Source organism: Muntiacus reevesi, chromosome 9 (genome assembly GCF_963930625.1).
Source record: "Muntiacus reevesi chromosome 9, mMunRee1.1, whole genome shotgun sequence".
In the NCBI taxonomy this organism is placed as follows: Eukaryota; Metazoa; Chordata; class Mammalia; order Artiodactyla; family Cervidae; genus Muntiacus; species Muntiacus reevesi.
In genome coordinates, this window is record NC_089257.1 from 48,122,300 (window position 1) to 48,147,361 (window position 25,062).

The 25,062-nt window shown below is 53.0% G+C and overlaps 1 protein-coding gene across 2 annotated transcripts in view; it reads right to left on the minus strand.

Moving 5' to 3' along the window:
* Window positions 1-925: 925 nt before the first annotated feature.
* The window catches only part of LMO1 (LIM domain only 1), a 41,546-nt gene continuing 17,409 nt past the window's right edge, over window positions 926-25,062 (minus strand). For both annotated transcript variants that reach the window (XM_065944774.1, XM_065944773.1), the window contains 3 exons: window positions 5,315-5,528; window positions 2,685-2,810; window positions 926-1,291 (listed from right to left, as the gene is read on the minus strand). In XM_065944774.1, the coding sequence (XP_065800846.1) occupies window positions 1,186-1,291; window positions 2,685-2,810; window positions 5,315-5,528 (446 nt within the window). In that variant the 3' untranslated portion in view covers window positions 926-1,185. The remainder of the gene's footprint in view (window positions 1,292-2,684; window positions 2,811-5,314; window positions 5,529-25,062) is intronic.

A 25,062-nucleotide genomic window follows, 5' to 3' on the forward strand; every position in this document is an offset into this window, starting at 1 on the left:
GTCTTCCGGTCTGAGTACCTGCCGGCTTCCTGGCTGTCCCTACCTGTCTCTGCCGACACACCCACCTACGTGTGTGTCCCTCTCTTCTTCTTGTCAGCACACGTATCTGTCTGTGTGGTGTTGACTTGTCTGTCTGACTCTCTGGAGTCATCGCAAATAGTCCTGTGTCTGCTGGAGGGAATCGGCCTGTCTCGGGTCTCCCCGTGGCGTTCGTCCTCACCTTGATGTGATCTGTTTGTTTTCTTGGCTTTCCCCCTCGTCCTCAAGGGCACGGACTGTGTCCGATCCGTGATTCATCCTCGTCTGGTACTTGCAGCACAGGGCTGAGACAGAGCGGATTAAGGTTTGCCGACTGAATGAATGAAAACCTCCAGCCTGCGTGGGCTGAGTTACAGAGAAACAGGATTTTCGCTCTCACCCAGAGGAGCAGAATGCTAAGACCCAGGCTGTAAGGAAGAGACAGCAAATGTTGTCTGTCCCCCTGAAGGTGAAGAGAGGTTTCAGGATTGTGCTCCCATGGCAGGGAGCTGGGGATTTGGGGTCTTACTATGGAGGGAGATCAGAGCTGGGTCCCTGACTGAGCATTCTGTGGGGAATGTAACACAGGATCCCAGGAAAGGGAAGTTTTCATTTGGGGGCCAGGGTCTATGGTTGCCAGAGGATGGGGGTGGACAGCATACTCCCACTTCTGGTTGGGGGGTACTGGGGGTTGTCCGTTCCCCTCCAGCTTTTCTCTGTAAGCCCCACCTGGAACTCCCTTGCCCAACAACCGCACACACTAGAGGCCCACGTCCTGCTCTAGGGCCCTCCTCCCTGCCAAGAACTGAGGGAGGGCCTTGTTTTACTCCCAAGCCGAGGGGAGGGTCCCCCAGGTCTGTGTCAGTCATGTGATCAATGCAGAGTAACCTCCCCGGAAACATTCATAAGTTTAATCCACGCCAGTAATAAAATCGCATTACATTTCTCATAAAATAAATGTTCCCATTTATATACAGAAGACAGACTGTACAGGCCCAGCCTGGCCCCAGGAGGGGTCACACACAGACGGGCAGCGGCGGAAGGAGGGTCGTCCTTCCCATCGAGGACGGAGGAGCTCTGATCGGCAGGAGAGCGGCCGGCCGGCCAGGCGGGTGGGCAGGCGGGTGGATGGACAGACAGACGGGCCTGGAGGCCAGGTGCCGGGCGTTACTGAACGTGGGCGTCAAAGGTGCCATTGAGCTGCCCCTCCTCATAGTCCATCTGACACAAGATCATGTTGTTCTTCAGGAAGAATTTGTCTCCCACGCAAAATCTGGAAAATCCAAGCAGGAGAATGAGGCCATGGTGGGGTCCCAGTGGATGGTGGAGGCTCCAGGCAGGACCCCACCGGCCCAGGAGGAGGACATGTGGGCAGTGAGGTCCTGGGAGTCTGTGCCTTGAGCTTTCCAGAGAGGATCCCGGAAAGTCCCAAGCAAATCTGGCCAGTCACGCCGGCTCAGCCCAGGCCACAGGCTTCCTCTGCCAGGTCTCTCGGGGGGTGCGGGCAGGGGTGGGGTTGGTGGGAAGGTGTAGAAATGATGCCCAGGAGAGGGAGAAAGAGAGATGGACAAAGAGATATGAAAAGACCAAGAGAGGAGGGGGAAGGAGAGAGGCAGAGATGGAGAAGGAAGGAGGGATAAAATGGCTGACTTTTCCAACCCTCTGTTCCCCACCCCACCTTAAGGAGATGGCTCAGTGAAGGGCACTCTTCATCTAAACAGAATCTGTGGGTTTCCTGGAACATCCTTCCGGGAAGACGTGACCCTGTCCCACCATCTTCCCTCTAACCCAGAGAAGGCCCTGGAGGATTCAGCCCTTCCCCCAAAGGTGTCCCCAGGACGTCGGAGGCCTTGAGTGGGACCCCAGGGTCACAGGCCCGGTCCCAGCCAATCCTGCTTCAACCACCAGGTGGCGCTGCAACTTCACCGCGCCCTCCTGGCAGTGGGTCTGGGCACAGCCCCAGACAAACCAGTGTTCCCTGCGGGTCCCCCTGGACCTCAACCTCTGGGAAGACTTGTATGAGCTCTTTCCTGACCTGGGGGCTCCTGAGCAAAGGGCCTGCCTTCTGGGGCTTGGCCCCTAGTCAGGGCTGAAGTGCTCTGGTTCCTTAGGTCCCCACGGTCTCCCACAGGGCGGCGGGGCACAGAGGAGGGGCCAAGAGACCAGAAAGAAGGCTGGGCTGGAACCAGAATCGCAGGAATGAGTGACAGTTCCCCAGGGGGATTTCACCCATCAGGTCTGGGAACCCCTTCTCATTAGATCGTCCATGCGGGTATCTCCATGTAGCACACACACAGGGCTGTTGTGCACACACATGCACAGGCATACTCACCCATCACACAGCACACACAGACCTGCCTTGTACATGGACATTTAAAAATACATGCATGGACACAACATACAATGTACACACAGCTCATGCATGGCCCTGTCCATCACGTTTGCATAGACCTGAACTCCACAAATGAGCGCACACGGTATCAGAGCACACACATCTGGCTAGAGGGCTCAGGCATATATAAAACACACACATGCACGTACATGCTTACAACATGCACTCAGAACCCACGTCTGCATGCATGCCTCCGCGGCACTCCTGGTCTGTGGCAGCAGGTGTCTGATAGGGGCTGCTGAGTGGGTTGGGTCTGGGGCAGACCAGCACTCACCTCTGGTTGCAGAGCTGGCAGGCGAAGCAGTCAAGGTGATATACGTTGTCCCGGGCCCGCATCACCATCTCGAAGGCTGGAATCAGCTTACTGCAGGCAGCGCAGTTTCCTGTGGTGCCGAAGAGCCTGCAGAGGGAAGGGTGCAGAGGGCTCAGGGGCCTGCGGGGGTGGGGGGCAGGGGAGTTGCCTCGACTTGGGGGACCACCTGCCCCCTACCCCTATAGTTCAGCAGGTGGGCCCGGGCCAGAGGGAAGGAGCACAGATGACAGTATCTAGTTTCTGCTAAGAGAGCAGGCTTCAGAGAAATTGACACAGCCACTCAGGAAGGAGACTGGGAACTCGGGAGTTGGTTGATACTGCCTGTCCCCTGGCTTCACTGACAATGAGGGCTCCCACTGGGGTCCCTCAAGCACCTGGGGCTACCAGAACAGCAGGTTGGGCCCTGGGCAAGGACTGCAGGTTCACACAAGCCTGAACTTAGACATAGTCTGACAGTCACGGGCTGTGTGTCCTTAGGCAAGTCACTGAGTTTCTCTGAGTCTCATTTATTTCAACTGTAAAATGGGGACTGAAACATACCCTTCACAGGCTTGTTGTGAAACCTGTAACCTCTCAGCCACAGCTCCTTTAGTGAATGCCTGCATAGCATTTGCTATATGCCAGGCACTGTTCTAGGGGCTCTCCAAAGACCAAGTCATTCAATCCTGACAAAAATGCTATGGGGTGGTCTTTTTCCGCTACTGATTCATGGTGTGACTTGCCTAACTCCCTTGAGCCTCAGTTTACCCTTCTTTAAATGGGGATGCTGGACTAGGTGATCCTGTTTAAAGATGGCTCTAAAAACAGGACTGATGCCAAAAGGAAGTTTCAAGGACATCTGGCACAAAGCCTCTTTGGGGCAGGCACCCCTCCTCTTGGCTGCTGATTGCAAAGCTCTAAGGACAGGGAACTCACTCCCTCCCCATGCAGGCCTGCCCTTGACTGGACATTCCAGGGGTATGCGCCAGTCAGGCTCCTCCTCGCTTCCCTTCTGCACACTGGCAGAGCAAGCCCCAAGTGAGGCAGAGACCGAGAGGCAGGCAGGAGGCCCTCTAATCCCTGATTTGTCCAGCTCAAGCTCAGGCGCCTGCAGATGAGCGTAGCTCCATTATTCATCAGCCTGAGCTGCCTGGTGGCTCAGATTAAGGCAGACAAAGGCTGGGCCACAACATCTGCTTGCCAAGAGGGGCCTTTCTGGCCACCAGTCCAATGGGAAGTCACTGCAGAGCGGCAGGTTCTGGACAGCCATTCTCTGGGGCTGAGCAACTCAAGGAAGGCCCACAGGCCCCCTGGCCTACTGGCCCAGGTGGCCTCAGAGTCATTCCTGGGCCTCTGCCAGAGCCCAGGAAAATATCCTCAGGCTCCAATAGCTGGCGGGGCCGAGGGTGCTTGTGGATGCATTGACCCTGTAGGTGAGCCCCTCCTGCACTGTGGCCACCCCAGATGGCTGGTCTGCCATCTCCCCTCAGCCTGGCTGGGTTAGCCCCCAGGTGATGTCCTAAACCTCAAGACTCGGAGGCCGCTTCCAGGTTGCCGAGGGGTGAGTCCCCAGTGCCTAACCCCTCCTCTTGGCCTCAGTATCTCTCCTCCAGTCCCAGTCTGAGTCACACATCTTGGTTTACAGCACCACTTAAAAACAAAAACAAAAACAAAACAAAACCTCCTGCAAAGGCAGAAGGTGTAGACAGGTAAATCTTAGGCTCTTTGGGTAAGGAGGGGAGCCTCTGCTGATAATCGCACCCTCCCCTGCAACAAGCCCAGTCCTGAGCAGAGGGAGCCCCAAGAAACCCTGGCCATGACCTACTAATTAATGCGATGGGCCTTCCTTCCCCGCAAGGCCCGGCCACCACCCAGCACCCTGCACGGGAGCCAAATGCAGACGCTGGGTCTCAGCCAAGGCCCCTGCCTTGTGGCCCCCTTCCAGCCTTGCTGATGTCATAGATGGCCTTAAAGGGGGGTTAACTGGGGGAGGCGGCCCCAGGGAATAGGATCTAGGTTGTAGGGGAGGGGTGGGTTGGAACTCTGAGGAATGCAAGGTGGGGAGGTGTTGGTATTTTCACTATCTACAGAGGAGTGAACTGAGGCTGGGGAAAAGAGGCTCAGAACTAGTTTAAATCTAGCATCAGTGGCTCTTCTAGGGTCTGGCTACCTACCAGACTCTGCAGGCATGGGGGTGTCTAATCCCAGGGCCCACCTGGAGGATGGGGAGCTGGGCCCTGGGGAGATTGAGGAGGAAACCAGCAGGCCAGGGGGGCTCAGGGAAGATGGAACTCACTCCCCTACTTGCTCCTGGAAGCTCCTCCACCGCGTCCCTTCCTAGATTCCAGGGACAGGGTGGGTCAGAAGTGCCTGGCAAAGGCAGAGGCAGAACCACATTGGTGCCCTTGGGAGGCTTCTCTTGGATGCCCGATGGTTAGAGACATGCCCGCCCTAGACAATTGCTGGGCACCGAGGGTCAGGGGCGGGCATGTGTGTACACCGGGTGTGGGGGCTGAGGCAGGGTAGAGCAGTGCCAGCCATGGAGAAGGGGGCTCTCGGGGTGGCAGGGCCGGGGTGCAGGCCAGGGTGGGGGGCGGGGGGAGGCCACCCACCTCAGGTAGTCGCGCCGGCACAGGATGAGGTTGGCCTTGGTGTAGAGCGTGGAGCCCACCTCGCCCAGACGGCAGTCACAGCAGGCGCACTTGAGGCAATCCTCGTGCCAGTATTGGTCCAGCGCCTTCAGCAGGTAGCGGTCCTTGATCTTGCGGTTGCAGCCCGCGCAGCCCTTCTGCTTCCCTTTGGGCTGGACGGAGAGCATCGGCACACCTGCGGACGGACAGACAGATGGACACGGTGGGCGCTGGGGCTCAGGACACTTCCCTCTGCTTCTTTCTGCTGCCCCCTCCCAGGACCCCTCCCTGTCTCCTTGGCAACCACCTCTCCTGGCCTGGGGTCCCACGCTGTGGGGCTGCAAGGCCCGGCCTCCTCCCCTGGCCCATGAAGGTCCCTCCAGAAGCTGCAGGAGCCCCAGGTCCGCTCGGCTGCAGGCACACAACCAGCTCCAGGGCCCAGCCCCCCTGAGTCACCCCTCTCCATCCAGCCAATGTCCCCTGTGCTGTGTGACCCACCGTATATCTGAGGCCTCCTCAGGCAGCCCCTCAGCTCTTCCAGCAGCCCTGAGAAGCTCATCATGGGCTTGGGGTCCACTAGGACTCCTAGATCTGTTTGCACCTCAGGTCATCCTCACATTGCAGTTTGTTTTTTATTTTAACCAGACACATCAGGCTAAAGTCTCGTGGTTGTGGGGGTGTCGAGAAGAAAGTGGGGTGCTCCTGTGATACTCCTGGGGCACAGGAGCTCTGGAGCTCCTGGCTGGTGTTGGGGAGACAGCGGGCCCTGACCTCGTTGGTGGCCCCCCTAGGAATGTTTCTGCCTGTGTTTCTGCTCAGGGGCTAAGTCTTGTCCAACTCTGTGACCCTGTGGACTGTAGCCTGCCAGGCTCCTCTGTCCATGGGATTCTCCAGGCAAGTATACTGGAGTGGGTTGCCATTTCCTGTTCCAGTGGAACTTCCTGACCCAGGGATCAAACCTGTGTCTCTTGCATCTCCTGAACTGGCAGGCTGATTCCTGCTGGGCCACCTGCAAAGCCCCCAGGAATGTTTCTAGTTAGATTCAAACTTCCTACCTGCCCTAGCCTGAGGAAGGGGAGTTTCAGTGCCTCTGCATCCTTGCTCATCCTACCAAAGTAAGAAACTTGGAGACTCTGGCCGGCTCCCAGGGTCCATATGATTCCCAGCATACAAGAAAATGGTGAGTACAGAGGACAGGAATCTCAGCATGGCCTTGCCTGGAGGGAGGGGCAGACCACCCAGCAGCAAGCAAGAGCATTCACACGCAACCACTATACACTGGTACCACATGCAGGCGTGGGCTTGCTTGTGCACAAAGGCACGACTCCCAGGGCCCCAGCCCTGAGGCCACAGGGAGGGGTGGTTGAGAAGGAGGAGGGGGCAGATGTCCCCAGGGGACCTGGACATCCATGCGGAGCCCTGAGGCTCCGGTGTGGAGAATTCCAGGCTTGGACGAAGTGTGGGGGGGGGGGGGGGGTCTCAGAGACAGGCTGGACAGCGGGGTTGCCTGTGACACTTGTCTAAGAGCCCCTCACAGGGGTGGTGGGGGTAGTGGGTGTTCCTTCCCTGACCAGGGCACTGCTGGGCTGAGGGGTCACCTCTGGAAGATAAAGCCCGCTCTTTCCTGTCCCCTCAGTTTTTCAACAAGCCCCTGAAGGCTCCCTCTTCCTGGGCCCATCTTCTCCAAAGGACCTGCGTACTCTCCAGGCTCTGGGTTCAGTTCCAGTCCCAGGGCACCCCTCCTCTCGGCCCTCCCCATCACTGCTCCCCCCACCCCCACTCCAACCCGAGCTGCTTCCATTCCCTTCCTTCCTCCAGGGGTGACCCTTCCTCAGGCTTCAGGAGAGAAGTAGCTTCCAAAGGACCTCAGTCTGAGTCCACAGGTGTCCGGTCAGAGGGGCCCCGGGAGTTCTTACAGGCAAATGCTCTCATTCCACAGGTGGGGAAACTGAGACCCAGACAGGCCAAACAGCTCATGTAAGCCCCGCATCAAGTTGGCCTCTGGGGTCCTGCGTCCCTCCTGTGCACTTCTGGACCTCGCTGCCTCCTCTGGGAGAGGGGGCGGCCCTGGAGAACCCAGGATCAGCAAGACAGGTGAGGGCAGCGTGGAGGCAGGCCAGGCTTCCTGTGCTGGGCTCGCTCCTTCCTCCCTCCTCCAGTCCCGGCAGGGCCCATCTGTTAGCTGGGAAGTCCGCTGCCTAATTTCCTTAATGCAGCTCTAAAGGTTAATTGGTCTGAGAGAGTGATGGGGCTCAGGTTGGCTGTGTCCTCAGGCCTGCCTGTGTCTCCGCTGACAGGGGCCAGCCTGGTCACAGAGCTCTGAGGAGCCCAGAGAGGCTGGTTGGGGAGCAGACATGCCCGCGAGCTGAGGGGGGCCCAGGGGGCCCTTCCAAGGCCTGGCCTACAGGGAGCAAATGCAGGAAGGATTCAAAGAGCTGGGTGTGGGAAGGTCTGGGGGCTCCCGGGGGCAAAACTGTCCCTGGGGCCTGTGGAGGGATAGCCAGCCAGCATAGCTATGCATATAAATTCCAGCTTGGAAAACCCCAGGCAAAGCCTCTATCCAGCCTCCCTAAGGCTGATTTTCCCCTTGTTTCCCTGGGCTGGCAGCAGGCCTGGCTCCCTTCCCAGACGTGCTGGGCCCTCCCAGGACTCTAAACTTGTGCTTTCGCTGCTGGGGGGTTGGGGATGGCTGAAACATCCTTACTCAGGGGATGTACTCAGGGTCCACTAAGTTATACCCCCAAATGAAGGGGGATCCCAGCACTAGGAGTGTCTGTCCTGCTCCATATTCCATCTGGCTTGACTCCTGGAGAGGCTAAGCCTGCAGGGCTATGGGCCACATGGTACTGGTAATTCCATCGCCACTGGGACAGGGTACCTGGATGACTCAGAGAGGTTATGGGGAGTGAACCCACATGCTGCCCCAGGTTCCCAGCCTGGCATAAGGTAGGTGCTCTGTAAGGCCTGAACACCCAGCTCCAGGCTGGGTGCTTACTGGACGCTCTGCTTTCTGGGCTCTGGAGAACTCTTAAGAAGCCACGTGGCTCCTGTAAGTGTCTGATGTCCACTGAGACACGAACACCAGGGTCAGCCTGGCCAAGGAGGTTCCAGAGCATCCAGGGACCTTGTGCTTTCTCTGCCTAGAAAGTCTGAGGTCCTGGAAAAAGTCTGACTCACCCCTCCCTTCTTTAGGGAACACTCATGCTATTTGCTCTCCCTGGGCTGGTCCAGGACTTGAAAACACCCCTGGCAAGGTAAAAGGGCTTTAAGGAGGACATCTATGGTCCCTGTTTCCCCAGTTGGAGTAAGATGCTCCCCAGAGGGTCCGGGTTCTTCCTCCCTGTCCTGCCTCCCCAGCCCCCATCCAGCCTGCCAGTCGGCCCTGCAGACACCTCTTCCCTCCCTCCCTCCCCTGCCCGGCTCTGGGAGCTGAGCCTCGGGCCATGCACTTTCCATTAAGGAGATAGCATCCTTTTGCTGAAGTCCATTTGGGATCCATTTTAGTGTTATCTAAAAATCAAATCTACATGGTAATCCTTTTAATGTACTCCTGACTTTAGAAAAAAACAGCTTTGCGCTCCTTCAGGAAAGGTTTTAAAGCATTACCCAGTAATTACTACTCACCCATGAAAACACTGATATTTTACAATGGATGGTGTTTGCCCCTGCACGCGCGTGCAGACTCACGCTCAGACACACACACACATACACACGGGACCCAGCAAAATAAACTAATTCACTCAGCTCGAGTGTTCCCCCAAATCTTGGGGTGTGCAGGGGGATATTTGAGGGGAGATGAGCCCAACCCTTACCCTACCCCTACCCTAGGCGGGCCGATGCAGGAAGAAGGCAGGCTCCCAGTCTGACTCATCCGGCTGCCAGACACTAACCCTCAGCTCTTTAATCTGGGGAAAAGCCAGACAGTCCGGGTGACCAGGAGGGACTGCCAGAGGTCATTCAGCTCTTCCCACACCCCGTGGAGTGGTCTGCCAGGCCACACCCAAGTCTTCAGCAAGTACTGCCACCAACCCCCGGCCAGCCTGCCCCTCAGATCGGACTTTTCCAAAGTGCCCAGGCCACTGACTCCTGGGCCCACCCATGTCTCTAGTTTGGAGAGCAGGCTGAGCCCAGCTGTGGAGCACTCCCTCTGCTCCTAGTGATCTCAAGGGCCGGTCCTCCTCCCCAGAATGCCAACCCCATCCAGCCCCGGGTCACTCCAGGTTATGCCCTGTGGCTCCCCTGCTGGAAGCCACTGTGGCCACCACCCAGAACTCCACCTGGTATTTGAGGCCCCTTCCACTGTCTGGTCCTGCTGGCTCTGCTCCCTGCAGAATCTAGGAATAATATTCCCTTTCCATCCTGCAAATGGATCTCATCTGCTTCTGCCCCAGAGCCTTCCTTTCACCATTGCTCCAGGAAGAAAAATGCCTGGTCCTGCCCACCCCACTCTTTCCCAGAGGTCAGAGTCAACAGTGGAGCTGAGGCTAAGAGCCTAGACCCTGAACTCAGAAAGTCTACTTTCCAGTCTGGGAACTGTTCCAAGTCACTGGAGGGCCTGGTGCATATCCCTTTATCTTTCCAACTCTCATCTGTGAAATGGGGCCATACCAGTTTCCTTCCACCAGGCTGTGGTGACGACAGGACCACAGGTTCTGCATAGGAAGCCACAGCCCAGAGTCTGGCCACTGGCTGGGACTGACAAACAGGTGTCTGTCTATTGTTACCATACACCCTGTTCTGACACTTGTTTTCTTGCTCTTTAACTTTTTATCTTGTCAACACTTCAAACTTTCAGATTTTGCAAGAGCAGAAAGAATTCATGTATACTCTTTACCCCAAACCTCTAAATATGAGCTTTTTAAACCATATTTACTTTATCCTTCCCTGTTTATCTATGCAGCTACATCCTTTCCTATAATTCTTTTCCTGACTCAGTTGAGAGTTGGTTTCAGTAACGAAGCCCCCGCACCCCTTAAAACTTTGGTGTGATTTCCTAATAGAAAGGACAGTCTTTCACATGACTCCAGTACAGTGATCAAAACCAGAAAATTACCACTGATCTAATACCATTACCCATCCATTCAGATTTCATCAGTTCCCCCAATAATACCTTTTCCGGCAAAATAAAAGTCTGGATCCTGCATTTCATTCAGTCGTCAAGTTCAGTCTACTTGAATCTGGAAGAATTCCTAAGCTCTTCTTTGTGTTTCAAGACACTAGCATCTTTGAAGAGTACAGGCCAGTTATTATGGAGTTTCCTTCAATTTGGTTTTATCTGACACCTTTGACTATATGACCTTAACTGCTCTGTGCTTCTTTGTTATAAAACGAATATGAGAATAGTACTGCTACAGTTTCGGTGAGGAATCCAGGAGCTAATACATGTGAAGTGCTCTGGACTAACCAAACCTGGCAGTCCAAACTTAGCCCCGATTAGTGTCAGCCCATTCAGCACGTCGGGAAGATTGACATTAGTCACAGCTCCATCTCAGGGCCCTACAGCCCGTGATGGACACATTTTGAGGAGAATCACTTGATTTGAACGTGCCACGATGGTTAAAGTCACACAGGCACTGACTAGAGTCGAGCCTTACCCAAAGGATCGTCTAGTGGCCACTGCAAACGTCTGCAGGAGGAGATCAGCCGCATCTATCTGACAGGCAGCTTCAGGGACCAGTCAGGGGAGATGGGGGCTGTGGCAGCTCAAGGGGTGACAGCTCAGGGCAGGCCCCGCTGGGTGCCCTGGGAGGCCTGGGACACAGGCAGGTGTGGGCTTGGGATTTCTCGTCATCGCCCCACGTGCCTCGGTACTGTTCCAAAACCGCATTCACACGGCACAATACAGCTGCCCAGCATAGCGCTAGGCCTCCCTTTCTCACCAAGGGGCAGGCAGGGAGCCAGGGCTGGACTCTCCTGGGGGCTAAGGGTATTCTGGAGGGAGATCTACCTGTGATTGAGTACTTAGCAGTGCTCGCCTCCCAACTGCCTTCTGAGATGGTACCCTGATGATTTTCATTATTTTTTGACACACCATGTAGACCCCATTCCTATCCACGGTTGATACCTTTGCCCCCCCTGAACTTGTCCTAGGCTCTGTTGGTCGTGTAGGGCACCCGCTCTCCTCCAGCAGGCCGACGGAGCAGGGGGCTCCATGGATCAGCCCCGGTCTGGTCTCCTGTGCAGAGCCCTGGTCTAGATCCTGGATAAATCATTGCGTCTCTCAAGACCTGTTGGTCTCCCCACCGGCACAGTGGGAATAACTCTAGCATGTACTTCTTGGCTGTCCTCAGGCACATGTAGGATAACATCTGGCATTAAATGCACCTCTCCTCACAGAAACTAGCAAATGCCCTTGAAGATGAAAACTAGTTCCACTTTAACAATGGGAAAACTGAGGCACTGGAAAGGTTGTGACTTGTCATAGGTCATACAGAGCTGGGATTTGAAGCCCAGCAGCCTGTCTTCAGGATTCATCTGTTCTGATGTCGGGCTAGGCACTGCTCACCTAGAGGGGCTAGCAGACCCAGGAGGCAGACATCACAGCGGTCAGGAGACACAGAAGGTACGCAGATGCAGGTCACACCTACAAACATACATAGCTGCACACACACTTTCACACGTGCATGGAATCGCACGCTTGCAAACTAGGTCCCTAGGAGGCAGGGCCATGTCTGCTTATTCTCCCCAGAACAACGTTATTCCAGGCTCCAGCAAAGCACGAGCATTAGCAGGTGCTCAGTAAATCACACGAAAAGACACACCCCTGCATCCTAGTGCACGCATGCACAGGTGTCACGTAAATATACACACATACACTCGAGTGCTCATATGATCGGTAACTGTCTTTAAAAAAAACAACATATCAGGACTTCCCAGGTGGTGCAGTGGATAAGAACGCCAATGCAGAGGACATGGGTTCGATCCCTGGACCAGGAAGATTCTACACGCTGTGGAGCAACTAAGCCTGTGTGCCACAACTACTGAAATCTGCAAGCTCCAGGGCCCGCAAGAGCAGCCCCACTCTCCACAGCTACAGAAAGCCCTCGTGCACCAATGAAGACCCAGCACAGCCATAAATGAATAAAATTATATTAAAAAAAAAAACCCACAACATATCCGAAAAGTGGATCGTAGCTCAAAATCAAGCTCTGATTTGAACAAAACCCACAAGTGAAAAGCCTGGTACCCCGTTCTCAACATCACGTTCCCCAGGAAATGGAGGAGCACGAGCCCTGAGGTTTTGTCCACATGGACCCACGTGAAGTGGCTGAAATTATCCAGAAGTGATCAGTCTACAATCATCATATCCACGTCAGCTGCCGGAGGGTAGGGTCTGGGTCCCTGCCACCTGCAAGGTGCCTGTACCCAGCGGGGTCCACACCTGGGCCTGGAACTGCAACGTAGGATCCCAAACACAGCCAGCTGGCGGCCCCTCCTCAGCATCAATCCCGTTTAATAAGGAAATTTGAAAGTGTAATCTAATTCTGCAGAATCTCTTTAAATCTCGTTTTCTCAGAAGTAACTTCATTTCGCACGGACACATCCAGCCTTGTGCGAAGGCCTCCATTTCACACCAGTTTTATCTCCACAATTTCTCGTCTCACTGCACTCCTATCCCAGGGCCTTGCCATGCACCAGGCGAGGCCTGAACTAATAGCATTTCCTACTCATTTGGAATCAAAAGCCAACGAGAACAACTGTTGAAGCGCGCGGCCACAGCCACCTAGAGCACGCTCATTACCACCTCTGTGCGCACACCCCCTTGCAGGTAGGCGGCTGCGTACTGGGTTTGATGACGGAGGGATGTGGGGCTCCCGTGACCTCCAACTCCCTGTGGTGGGGGCTCGGCTCCTGGGATGCTGGACAGTGCAGTGGGGGGACTGGCCCCTTTGACTCTGGAGGAGAGCAAGGCCATATAGACCCTGAAAGTGGTCCACACAAAGAGATGGACTCAGCTGACTCCATCACTCCCCAGCCCAGGCTCAACATATTCACCTGCTAAATGAGGACAGCCTACTTTAAAGGATTATTTAGAGTATCAAATTAGATAATAGACATGAAATGCTTATAACAACATTTGGCAAAGTAGCTTTAAAAAGTCAGCTAAAAAAACTTATGTACACCTGACAACTCAACAATTCTCTTCCTAGGTATGCACCCAAAGAGTGAGAGCTTATGTCCACTAAAAGAGATGCACAAGGATGTTCCCAGTTCTCAATAGCTCCAAACTGAAGACTGCACAGATGTCCATCAACAGTAAAATGGATACTACATTATGCTATGATTATACAATGGAATAGTACACAGCCATGACAAAGAATGAATCACCAATTTACACAACACCATGGATGAATCAGACAGTATAATGGGGCACAAAAGAAGCCAGACAGAAAGGCACACACTGTGTCATTCTACTTGTATGTACTTCCCAAACAGAAAGCCGATCCATGGTGATCAATGTCAGAATAATGGCGTGTATTATCACCTGTCAGGAGGTGTGAGGAAGCCTGCTGAAGACCTGAAAATGTCCTTTATATTGAACCTGGTGGTGTGTGAATGGGTGCACACATATAGAAAACTTCTCTGAACAGTTGAGACTTGGGCCTTTTACTGCATATACATTATATCTCAGCAACAACAAAAGACTAAGGAGGCCCCTCAGTTGGGACTTTATATGTCTTTTCATAAAACCCACCATTTACCCACCGTTCACTACCTCTGTTGTCTCAGAGAATCCTCATTTTTACCCCGAGGCACTATATGATTAACTCACTCAACAGAGCCCCAAGGAGGCTCAGGCTGTTAACCAAGGTCAAACAGCCGGACGGTGGCAGGGCAAGGATTGGATCCCCAGCCTGCCTGATTCCCAGGTTCAAGTTCTCCCCCCTGCACACACCCTATGGCCTCCGTGAACAGCCCGGTAAAGAGGGTTTGCTGGAGCAGCTAATGGGTTCTCCTGTGCAGCCTGAACATGGGTGCGTCTAGGGTGGGACTCTGGGGGCAAGCTTAGAGCAGGGTCTGGGCTAAGACCAGGAGGAATGACAGACAGGGCACTGTCTCCAGGCTCTGCTGTGTCACAGGCTTCTCACCTGCTGCTCCTTCAGAAGCTGTGGCTGCTATGGGATCTAGACAGGGCTTCTGGCCGGGCCAGCAAGGGGAGGTGGACTGGAATCTAGGGACAAAGATGGTTCAGGGGCTGGGAAAGGAGCAGAAAGGCTGTGTGGAGGCAGGACTGAGATGTTTGCATTGCGGCCTTAAGAGAGATGAAGAAGCTTCACTGGGGAGGGCTGAGCTGTGAGACGACAGCTGACGGCTCCGGACCCAGAGCCACAGGGTGGGGGTGCCTCAGTCAATAGCCAGGAGCTTCGGGTGAATGAGATGACTGGGGTCTACGGCCATACCACCCTGAACGCGCCCGATCTCATCTGATCTCGGAAGCTAATCAGGGTTGGGCCTGGTTAGTACTTGGATGGGAGATGACTGGGGAAGGGGGACCTGGAGAGGGGCCTAGGTAAGAAATTTAAAGGGGTCCAGCAACAGTTGCCTTCTCTAAAGAGCCAAGTTCCTTCTGGTCTCCAGAGACCACCACTGTAGAGGCCGAAGGAAAGCACCGTCCAGTCCTGTCCCAAACACCTGCAGCCATGGTGGGTGCGTTTGACCTCATGATAACACTCCACAATGCATGCCCACTACAGCCATACGCTTTAGATTCATTAACGCTCATCCTCCTCGTGACCCTGAGGTCAGGGAAATCACAAACCTGCCCAAGGAACCTGTGAGTGGCTGAGCAGGGCTTTGGGCCCAGGCTGCTGGCCAGGAAGTGGCCCACCCCCTCCCTGCTCTCTCCAGAGGCAGCATCGCATCATTTTTTTCCTAAACGATGGGGAAAGTGAACTTCTGCTTGGACCCAATCTGGGCCTGGCCCTGGCCAAAAGAAGGCGGCTCTGAAACACCCCTTGCAGGGACGCATCAGGGCAGGATGGGCCCCTGGTCCCCAGTGTCCCCCAAGGGAGCCACTTTCTGTGCCGGAACCCAAAAGCAGCTGGCACTTCTGCAGTTGGTTCTGGTGGAGGCAAACCTCCTGAGGTATGGTATGTCCAGAAGCCTGAGCCCGTGGGGACCTTCCAGCGGGGGGAGATACCACCACATGGGTCCTTGTTGCTGAGGGAAGCCGGACCCAGCAGAGCCTGCTGTCAGGCAACAGCTTTAGGGACCCAGTAGAGAACCTGAAGGGGAGCGCTGAGAGACATGGGAGCAGCTGCAGACAGAATCTAGAGGCACTTTGAAACATCAGAAGCTGCACATTCTCTTTGGAGGCTGTCATGGGGAATGATGCCTAAGTTAACTGCATACTTATCTGCAGTGCGTGCCCTTCCAGCATGGGTGGAGGTCTTTCTCTTCTCATCTTTGGGAAGCCCCAGACATGTCTAGGAAGCAACAGATCCAAAATAGGACTCTAGATCTCCTCCCTCAAACCTATACCCTTACCCAGGCTTCTGTTCACAGTCCTAACACCATCATCCATCCTGGTGCTCGGGGCAGAAACTCAGAGTCATCCTCAGATCTTCCATCATCCTCATTCCTCTTCCCTGCTTGGTCTGTATCCCATCTCACCTACTTTGTTCCACTTCCAAAGCTACCACCATCTTTCACCACACTACTAGATAAGCCCCCCATGAGCTTCTTCTGTTCGTATCGATAACCCAACTTCAAATAGCAGCTGGAGAAATATTTCAAAACAAAGTAGGTCAGGTCTCTGCTCGCTTGAAACCCTTCAACTTCCAGGGGGCTGGGAATATCACCCACATTTTTCATCAAACCCATGATATCCTTGTGTGGTCTGGTCTCTGCTCCCCCACCCCCAACAAGCTCTAGCCAGAGTTCAGATCTCCCTCCTGCCTCAAGGCCTTTGCACCTGCTGTTTCTCCCTTGTCAGAACACCCTTCCTATTTCTTCATGAGGTTGGCTGACTCCTTCTCATCTTTTGGCTTCAGCTTAAATGTTATCTGCTTAGAAGGCCAGCCTTGATCTCTTGATTTCCTTATTTAAATGACTCCTTGGTCATTTCCTTCTGAGTTTTCACCACAATTTGTAATTGTTTTTACTTTTTTGTGATTTTACCTAAGAAAAATGTTTGGTCTTTTATCATAAGAATGTAAGTGTCATGAAGACCTATTCTGGGGACTCTGTCTTATTCATCACTGTGTCTCCAGCATTGAACCCCACAGTGATCACTTTTTAACCATCGGTTCAGTTAATGAATGAAGAGACTGAACAGAAGCTATCCAGATATTACTGACCAGAGTCTGCTGGGCCAAGTGGGCTGATGCAAACAGGCAGGCTCCCCAGAGATGGGTACCTTTATCAGGCTTGGTGCTGTCCTGGAGCTATGTAGCTCCAGAGCTATGTAGCTCAAAGAAATAAATACAGATGCAACTGCAGCAGTGCCTGGCCTGCCACTCTTAGGAATTTGAATAGGCCCACCCCAGGGCTCCAGCTGAGAAATGGCTGCTCTTGTGCAAATATTGGATTGGCCAAAAAAGTTCCTTCGGGTTTTTCCACATAATCTTAAGGAAAAATCGAATGAACTTTTTGGTCAACCCAATATAAACCCTCTACCTTTTAGATAATGGGACAGCAATTCTGTCCTTCAGCCCTGCAGACCATGAGGAATGAAGCCCCCTTCCCCTCTCAGTGCATCTGAAAGTGAAAGTATCAGTAGCTTAGTCATGTCTGACTCTTTGTGACCCCATAGACTATAGCTCACCAGGCTCCTCAGTCCATGGAATTCTCCAGGCAAGAATACTGGAATGGGTTGCCACTCCCTTCTCCAGGGGATCTTCTCCAACCCAGGGCTTGAACCCGGGTCTCCTGCATTGCAGGCCTCTTGAGTAAATACTCCATCCCAACTCTCTTGTTGGGGTGGAGGCCTGGAGCTCAGGCATCTGTGTAATCTTGGTAGTTCAGTCTTTCTCTTTGCACTTGTGGCTGGGGCACCCCTCCCCTGGCACAGACTCCCACAGCTCCCCTCTTGAGGGTCCTTTGAGCTTAAAGATATTACCACTCCTCCCTCCCTGCCTAGTCTGAACCTCTGTGGGGCAGTAGGAGGAAAAAGCCCCTGAAGTTTGCTACAGAAAACCCCCAGATCCAAGCCTCTCTCTATCTGCAGCTCCCCCAAGCCCCATCCCATCCTGGTCTGTTGCAGCCAGCCCCCAGTCACTTGGCAGGATGCTGCTTGCAGCTGCATAGTTGTGGGTACTAGTGGGGAAACGTCTGGAAGTTGAATTCCCCAGACGGCAACTCAGCTGCTCCCTGGGCACCGACAAAGCCCGCGTCACCCATCTAATGAAACAGGGCTCCCAAGGGGCCTGCAATCTCCACAGAGGAGGAGGAGGGCACGGACTCTCAGACGAGTCTCAATTTCACAGCATCAGAGACGCGAGCACCAACGCGCTGAACCAGAAAACGAGAGTCTGGCAGGAGCTGCAGACACACCGTGAGCGCCAGGGGATCGGAGATTAGGGCCCTTCAAAATCAATTTTGAATTCAAACTTTTAAATGTGTTCTCTAGATGCCACGAGGGGACCCTCCAGGCAGGCTTGGCCTAGCCAGCTGTTGGGTCCTGCTTGCTTCTTGGAGCGGCCAGGGCCCATCTGCTAGCCCCCAGGCTGGATGAGGCAGGGGAGGGTGAGGAGGCTGGGAGGGAGACCCCAGGAGTGGGAGGAGCCTCTTAGGTGCCAGTGGACCCAGCACGGCCCCTGGGGTGCCTGCCTGAAGTGCCATCCTGGGGCCTCCTGTTGAGGCCTGGGGGGCTGCTCCTCCCTCCTTTGTAGACCTGGATGAAAAGAACTGAAGGCAAGGCCCACACGAGCCAGATCCCCACAAACCCCTAACCTGGCTGAGGAGGCTCATGGGGCCCCAGTGGAGGAAGCTGCTAAGAACGCGAGCAGTGGAGTCAGACAGGCAGGAATCTGTATCTCAGACATGTGTATCTCAGACCAATCATGGGTTCCCATGGAGAAGGTGTTGGTTCAGAAGTGAATTTCCCTTCCAGAAACCTGGTGGGAGGAAGCCTGCTGTGAGGGCTTGGGCGTGCAGGCCCTGGGAAGTGAGAGTGGTCTGAAGCCTCCCAATGAAAAGGGAGACAAAGCATCGCTGGGTAGCTGGACTTCTGTGAAGGCCGGGGTGGCCACAGGCTGCACTGAGGCATGGGATCTGCAGCCAGGGAGCTGACAGTCACCCTGCCTGCCACCCATCAGGCCGTGTGGGGTGTGCTGAGCACCACCCTGGCCCTGCAGTGGAAAGGGATGGGACTCACGGGGTAGTCGGCCTCAGCTGGAAGCCAAGCAGAACAGACTGCTCCAGCCAAACTTAGGAGGAGGCCCCTGGGCCCGCAGAAGGAGGGCCTTGGGGATGTTTGCAGGCAGAGTAGGCTCCTAGCAGCCCCTGCTCTGCCTGGGTCCCTGCTCAGGCATATTTGTTCCTCCAAGCATACGATCAGCCCACCACTGATGCCTTCCATCTCTGGGTGTGGAAGCTGGTGCACAAGCCTGTCTGACTTCAATGACTCACCGCCCCTGCCCCTCAGTTTTCCAAACCTGAGGCTAAGCCCTCAACTGGAAGCCACACTGAAAGAGACATAAACACGAGCGACTGTGAACCACTCTTCCACTGAAAGGCACCAGGAGGGCAGCCCCCTTCTGGAATGAGCAGCCCTGCAGAAGGGCTGGGGTCATCAGACCACTTGCAGGCGAGGAGGCAGGAATGCCCCAACCCCTCCCACCCCCTGTCTTGGGAGTGGGCTGCCGGCTCTGCGAGGAAATTACAACATGGGCCTGGGTAATGCTCCTTTTAGTTACAGCATAAACTGCGGCAATAAAGCGTACCTGGGGAATGTTTAGAGAAAGCACTAATGATTTCTTCCCCAGTGGTTAATAAATTCACTTCCAGATCAATTTGTTCGCGATAGAGCCTGGCGAGCGGAACCCGCGCGGCGGGCACAGCCGACTGTGTCTTTTTCAGTATAAATGATTTATTACAATGATTAGCGGCACATAAACAATTTAAAATACAACGCTAATTAGTTTGGGGAAGAAAGGAGGGGAAAAGCCACCCTGCCTCTCTCCCCATTATGTTCTACTTCCCTAAGTGTGTACTTTTTAATTAAATCCAAATGTCACAATAAATTTAAAGTGTTTTATTACCATTCGGACTAACTAAGGCAGTCATGCAAGCCCCCATCTCAGGCATCATGGGCGAGGCTGGGGGTGAGGGCTGAGGGTGCAGCAGGGCCTGTCTGCAAGCTCTCCTGGAGACGGGAGGTTTTGGTGAGACCCCTGGAAACCTCTCCTGCTTTCTGGCAGCCCCAGGCTGCAGAACGCTGGCAAAGTGCACCTCCTCTCAGCTTCCTGGCCAACCCAAGGGATGTCGCCTCCCCAACACCGGCTCTGAACAGCCCAGAATCCACCCATTTCTCCTCAAAGGTCCCACAGCACTCCGCACCCTCCCCAAGCCCTCCTCAGGTGTTCTAGCACCTGCCTCACATCGTGCTTGGCATTTCCTATACATCTTACCACATTCTCCTTCCACTGCTCTGAGTAGTAATTACTGCTTCAGTTTGGTGGATGGGGAAATTGAGGCTCAGAGAGGTGGAATAACTTATCCAAAGTCACACAGCTAAAAAGTGGACTCTTGACAAATCCTAGAGCAGCATTCTGCCTTAGAGCCCACGCCTTGCCACGTCTGGGGCCTGACTTCCCAGCACGCAGGATGGGGACATGAACGTGATGGCTGCTCAGACAGGGATTTCCCTCACATAACACCCTGCTGTGCCCAGAGGCACAGGTGAGACGGGCGTTCAGGTCAGGGACCTGGACTCTGATGAGCCTGGGTTCAAGTTCAGGTTCTTCCATTAATCCACAATGTAAACTCAGTCAAGTCCTCAGCCTCTCTGAGCTTCAGCATTCCAATCAGCAGAACTCAAGTAATAATACCCAAACTGCAGGGCCAAATGAGCAAAGCAGCTAAAGCAAGAGGAGTGTTTTGCAATCCTGGACACACTATATAGGTAGTAATTACTAACAACAGCTCTTGAAGTGAGCAAAGATCCACAAGAAATCCCACTTCACTGATCAGGAAACTGAAGCCAGCAGGTGAAAAGGACTTACCCGAGGTCCTGCTGAACCTTGGGTGCCCAGGGGACCAGGCTGCAGGCAACCTCCTTTCTCAAAGCTCAGACGGCCAAGGATGGTTTATCTTCTCAACATTCTTCTACTATTTATTTAAAGTGAAAAACAAATATCCCTAAACATAGAATTACCATATGACTCAGCAGGTCTACCCCTAAATATATATCCAAGAAAAATGAAAACATATGTCCACACAAAAACTTGTACATGAATGTTCATGGTGGCATAATTCACAATAGCTAAAAAGTAAAAACAATTCAAATGCCCATTAACTGATATACAGATAAATAAAATGTAGTATATACAGATAATGGAATATTATTTGGCAATGAAAAGAAATGAAGTATTGAGACGAGTTACAACATGGATGAACTTTGGAAACATTATGCTAGGAAAGAAGTCAGCCACAAAGACCACAGCTTGTCTGATTCCATTTGTATGAAATATCCAGAATAGGCAAATCCATAGAGACAGAAAGTAAATCAGTGGTTGCCAGAGAGGAAGGGAATGGGGAGTGACTGCTAATGGATATGGAGTTTCTTTTTCAGGTGATGAAAATGTTCTTGAATTAGATAATGGTGATGACTGCATCACTCTAAATACACTGAAATGCACATTTTTAAAAGGTTAATTTTGTGGCATTCAAATTATTCTCAGTAAAGCTGTTAAGCTCAGAAAAGCAAAACAAACAACAAAACAAATATTCCTTTGAGAACAAGAGAAAACAGTTTGTAAAAAGTAAGTTCTGGGGTCAGGAGAGGGGTCCTGGGAGGTCTAACAGCTAGACCTCAGCCATGGTCACCCTGTCTCATAACAGCTACTCCACAGGGAAGGGCTTCAGATCACCCTCCCCACCCCTAGCGGCTCCCTCCTCAGTACTCCCATCCAGAAATCTGATTGTGCCTTCTCTTTCCAGCCCTGCTCCCCAGGCAGCTCAGACCATACTGGTGTATCACTCTCCTCCTACACTAGTGTTTTGTCTCCCTAGTGCTCTCTGTTGAAATTTCTCCACCCACTGAGGCTATCGTCCCACCTGCAAAGAACATACTCATGGAGGTGGGTCCCTATTCCAGGCCCTGAGCTTGTCCTACATCAGGTACCACAAGTTACAGTATAGCACTAAGACTAGGATCAGAGTGAGGTCCTCCGTGTCCCCAGCTGAGATTCAGTAAGGAGTGCTACCCCCTCTCTCAGGGTCTGAGAGCCTCCCCTAGGCGGGGTGTACAAGCTCAGATCCAGGCCACAAAGGCCAGGAAGGAAGGCGACTAGGCTGCCTTGGGGTCAAATGAAAACTGCAGGAGGGAGAGAGTACAGTGCCCAGGCCAGGGCAGTGCTCCTTGTGGCTAATCTGAGAAGGTGACTCAAGAAGATGAAGCATGTGGTCAGCAGAGGGAGCCAGGCCCACTGGGGCAGGGTGCACCCAGCTGCCCCTGAATCTGGGGCCTGGACTGATGCTCTTGGGGTCTCTCTCCTCTTGGGGGAGGGAATCTGCAGCCTTTACCCTGGAAGGGAAGGCAGAGCATCTGCAATGTGGGTCATGGGGAAAAGAGTGCGGCCAGGGTGGAATGGGCTGGGTGGCTCCCTAGGCCCTGGGCAGCCAGGCAGGAGCGGTGCTGCACACGGAGGCCCTAAGGGACAGCTCACTGCAGGGCCAGGGCCTTGTACTCAGCTCACCATGGAAGTGCCCTCAAACACAGGTTCTGATCTTCTCAGGCCAGTCATACTCTCTTATAATCAGGAGGTGGACTGTATTAGACATGGGTGAGGGCAGGGAGACGTGGCTCTTTCCCAGAATCAGGAGTTTTTTAAAATTTTATTTTATTTTTGGCTGCACTTCATTGCTGCACCTGGGTTTTCTCTAGTTGTGGCAAGCGGAGGGCTACGCTCTAGTTGTGATGCACAGGCTTCTCACTGCAGTGGCTTCTCTTGTTGCAAAGCACGGGCTCTAGGGAGCCCAGACTCAGTAGTTGCGAAGCATAGGCTTAGCTGCCCTACGGTATGTGGGATCTTCCTGAGACAGTGATTGAACCCGTGTCCCCTGCATGAGCAGGCGAATTCTTAAGCACTAGATCACCAGGGAAGTCCAGGAGCTTTCATGGAAGCCAGTGTGAGAGAGGAAACAGGCCGAGAGCTGTGAAGGCCATGAAACACTTTATAGGCCGATCACATGAGATTCTGGGAGCTGGGACATGGGAAGCTGGTTGGGTGGGACTTGCTGCTCCCCCGTCCTGGTGTGCTCCCGCCTGCCTCAGGCCAAGGGCTTCAGCTCACTTCTTTGAAGCCTGGAAATCCAGGAGCTTGGTCCAATCATGGGTCAGCCACAGAAGAGAGCACATGTAGGAGCAGGGAGCCTCAGGCCAACAATGGGGAGGGTCAGCAGGAGCCTCCAGGACAAAAGTGGATAAGGACAGGCTTGCAATTGAGGACTCTGTCTGCCTTCCCTGGGGCTCAACTCTGGAAACTCAAGCCTTGCTACTGGTAGTAGAAATGCTCTAGGCAAGATCTTGACCACCAGGAGACTTCAGAGGAGCCCTCACATTCCCAAGGCCACAGTTCTAGCCACGCCCTCCACCATTTCTTTCCAGGACTTCAACTGCCTCCAGTCTGACCATCTAGTCCCCATCTCCACTTCACCCACCCACAGGCTCAGAATGACTCTTGGAAGGAAGCAAACTGCAGGAAGGAGCAGAGGGCAGTCTGAGGCTGGAGTTGGTGGAGTGGTCATCCTATAAACTCAAAACAAAGAACACTTCCCTCCTACGTCATCACTGGTTTTTTTTTCTGCCCCTAGTTTTATCCCCTCCAATTATCCTCCAAATTGGGAAAGGAGTATGTCAATGCTGTATATTGCCACCCTGCTTATTTAACTTATATACAGAGTACATCATGAGAAATGCCAGGCTAGATGAAGCACAAGCTGGAATCAAGATTGCTGGGAGAAATATCAATAACCTCACATATGCAGATGACACCACCCTTAAGGCAGAAAGCGATGAACTAAAGAGCCTCCTGATGAAAGTGAAAGAGAATGAAAAAACTGGCTTAAAATTCAACATTCAAAAAACTAAGATCATGGCATTCAGTCCCACCACTTCATGGCAAATAGATGGGAAAACAATGGAAACAGTGACAGACTTTATTTTCTTGGGCTCCAAAATCACTGCAGATGGTGACTGCAGCCATGAAATTAAAAGATGCTTGCTCCTTGGAAGAAAAGCTATGACCAACCTAGACAGCATATTAAAAAGCAGAGACATTACTTTGCTGACAAAGGTCCATCTAGTCAAAGCTATGGTTTTACCAGTAGTCAGGTATGGATGTGAGAGTTGAAACATAGAAAAGGTTAAGTGCCAAAGAATTGATGCTTTTGAACTGCGGTGTTAGAGAACTCTTGAGAGTTCTTTGGACTGCAAGGAGATCAAACCAGTCAATCCTAAAGGAAATCAGTCCTGAATATTCATTGGAAGGACTGATGCTGAAGCTGAAGCTCCAATACTTTGGGCCACCTGATGCGAAGAACAGACTTTTTGGGAAAGATCCTGTTGCTGGGAAAGACTGAAGGCAGGAGAAGGGGACAACAGAGGATGAGATGGTTGGATGGCATCACCAACTCAATGGACATAAGTTTGAGCAGGTTCTGGGAATTGGTGATGTACAGGGAAGCCTGGTGTGCTGCAGTTCATGGGGTAGCAAAGAGTCGGACATGACTGAGTGACTGAACTGAACAGGCTGAGCAGATATAACAGTAATATATCTTTGTCTTTGTCTCAGGTTCCTAGCACTGAACTCCTATAAACCTTGGAATTTCCTGAGTCATAGGACTATCTTTTGTTATTCATAAGGAGTCCCTACTGAGTACCTCTGAGTTTATACTAATGAGGTGACCTAGGGTGGGGCCCCTAGATAGCCTCAGGCTGGGGCTGGTCACCAGAAAGACCTTACAATAAGACGGTCAGAACTTTCTGCCTCACCCACTGACCTCCAGGAAAGGCTGGGAGGTGGTTAGTGATGAAGCTCTATACAGAGTCCTAAGCAAGATTTGATGAGCTCGGGTTGGTGAACATGTTCACATATTGGGAGGGTGATACATGCCAACTCCACAGGATGGAAGCTGTTATGCTTGGGACCCAACAGACCTCACTCTATGTGCTTCTTCATCCACCTGCTCATCTGTATCCATTATCATATCCTTACAGCAAACTGCTAAATGTAAGGAAATGCTTTCCTGAGAATTGTGAGCCATTCTAGGAGATGATCTCACCTGAGGAGGGGGTGGGGGGAACCCTGATTTTTACCGTGTTGGTCTGAAGTACAGGTGACACCTGGACTTGCAATTGGCTTCTAAAGTGAAAGCAGTCTTGGGGGAATGAGCCCTGGACCTGTGGGATCTGACGTCACCTCTGGGTAGATAGATGTCAGAATTGAGTTAAATTTGTAGGACACCCAGTAGGTGACCACTGAGAATTGGAGAATTGTTTGGTGGTTTTAGAAAACACTCCAGAGTAGCCCAAATGATCTTTAAAAAATGAAAATCTGCCGTCT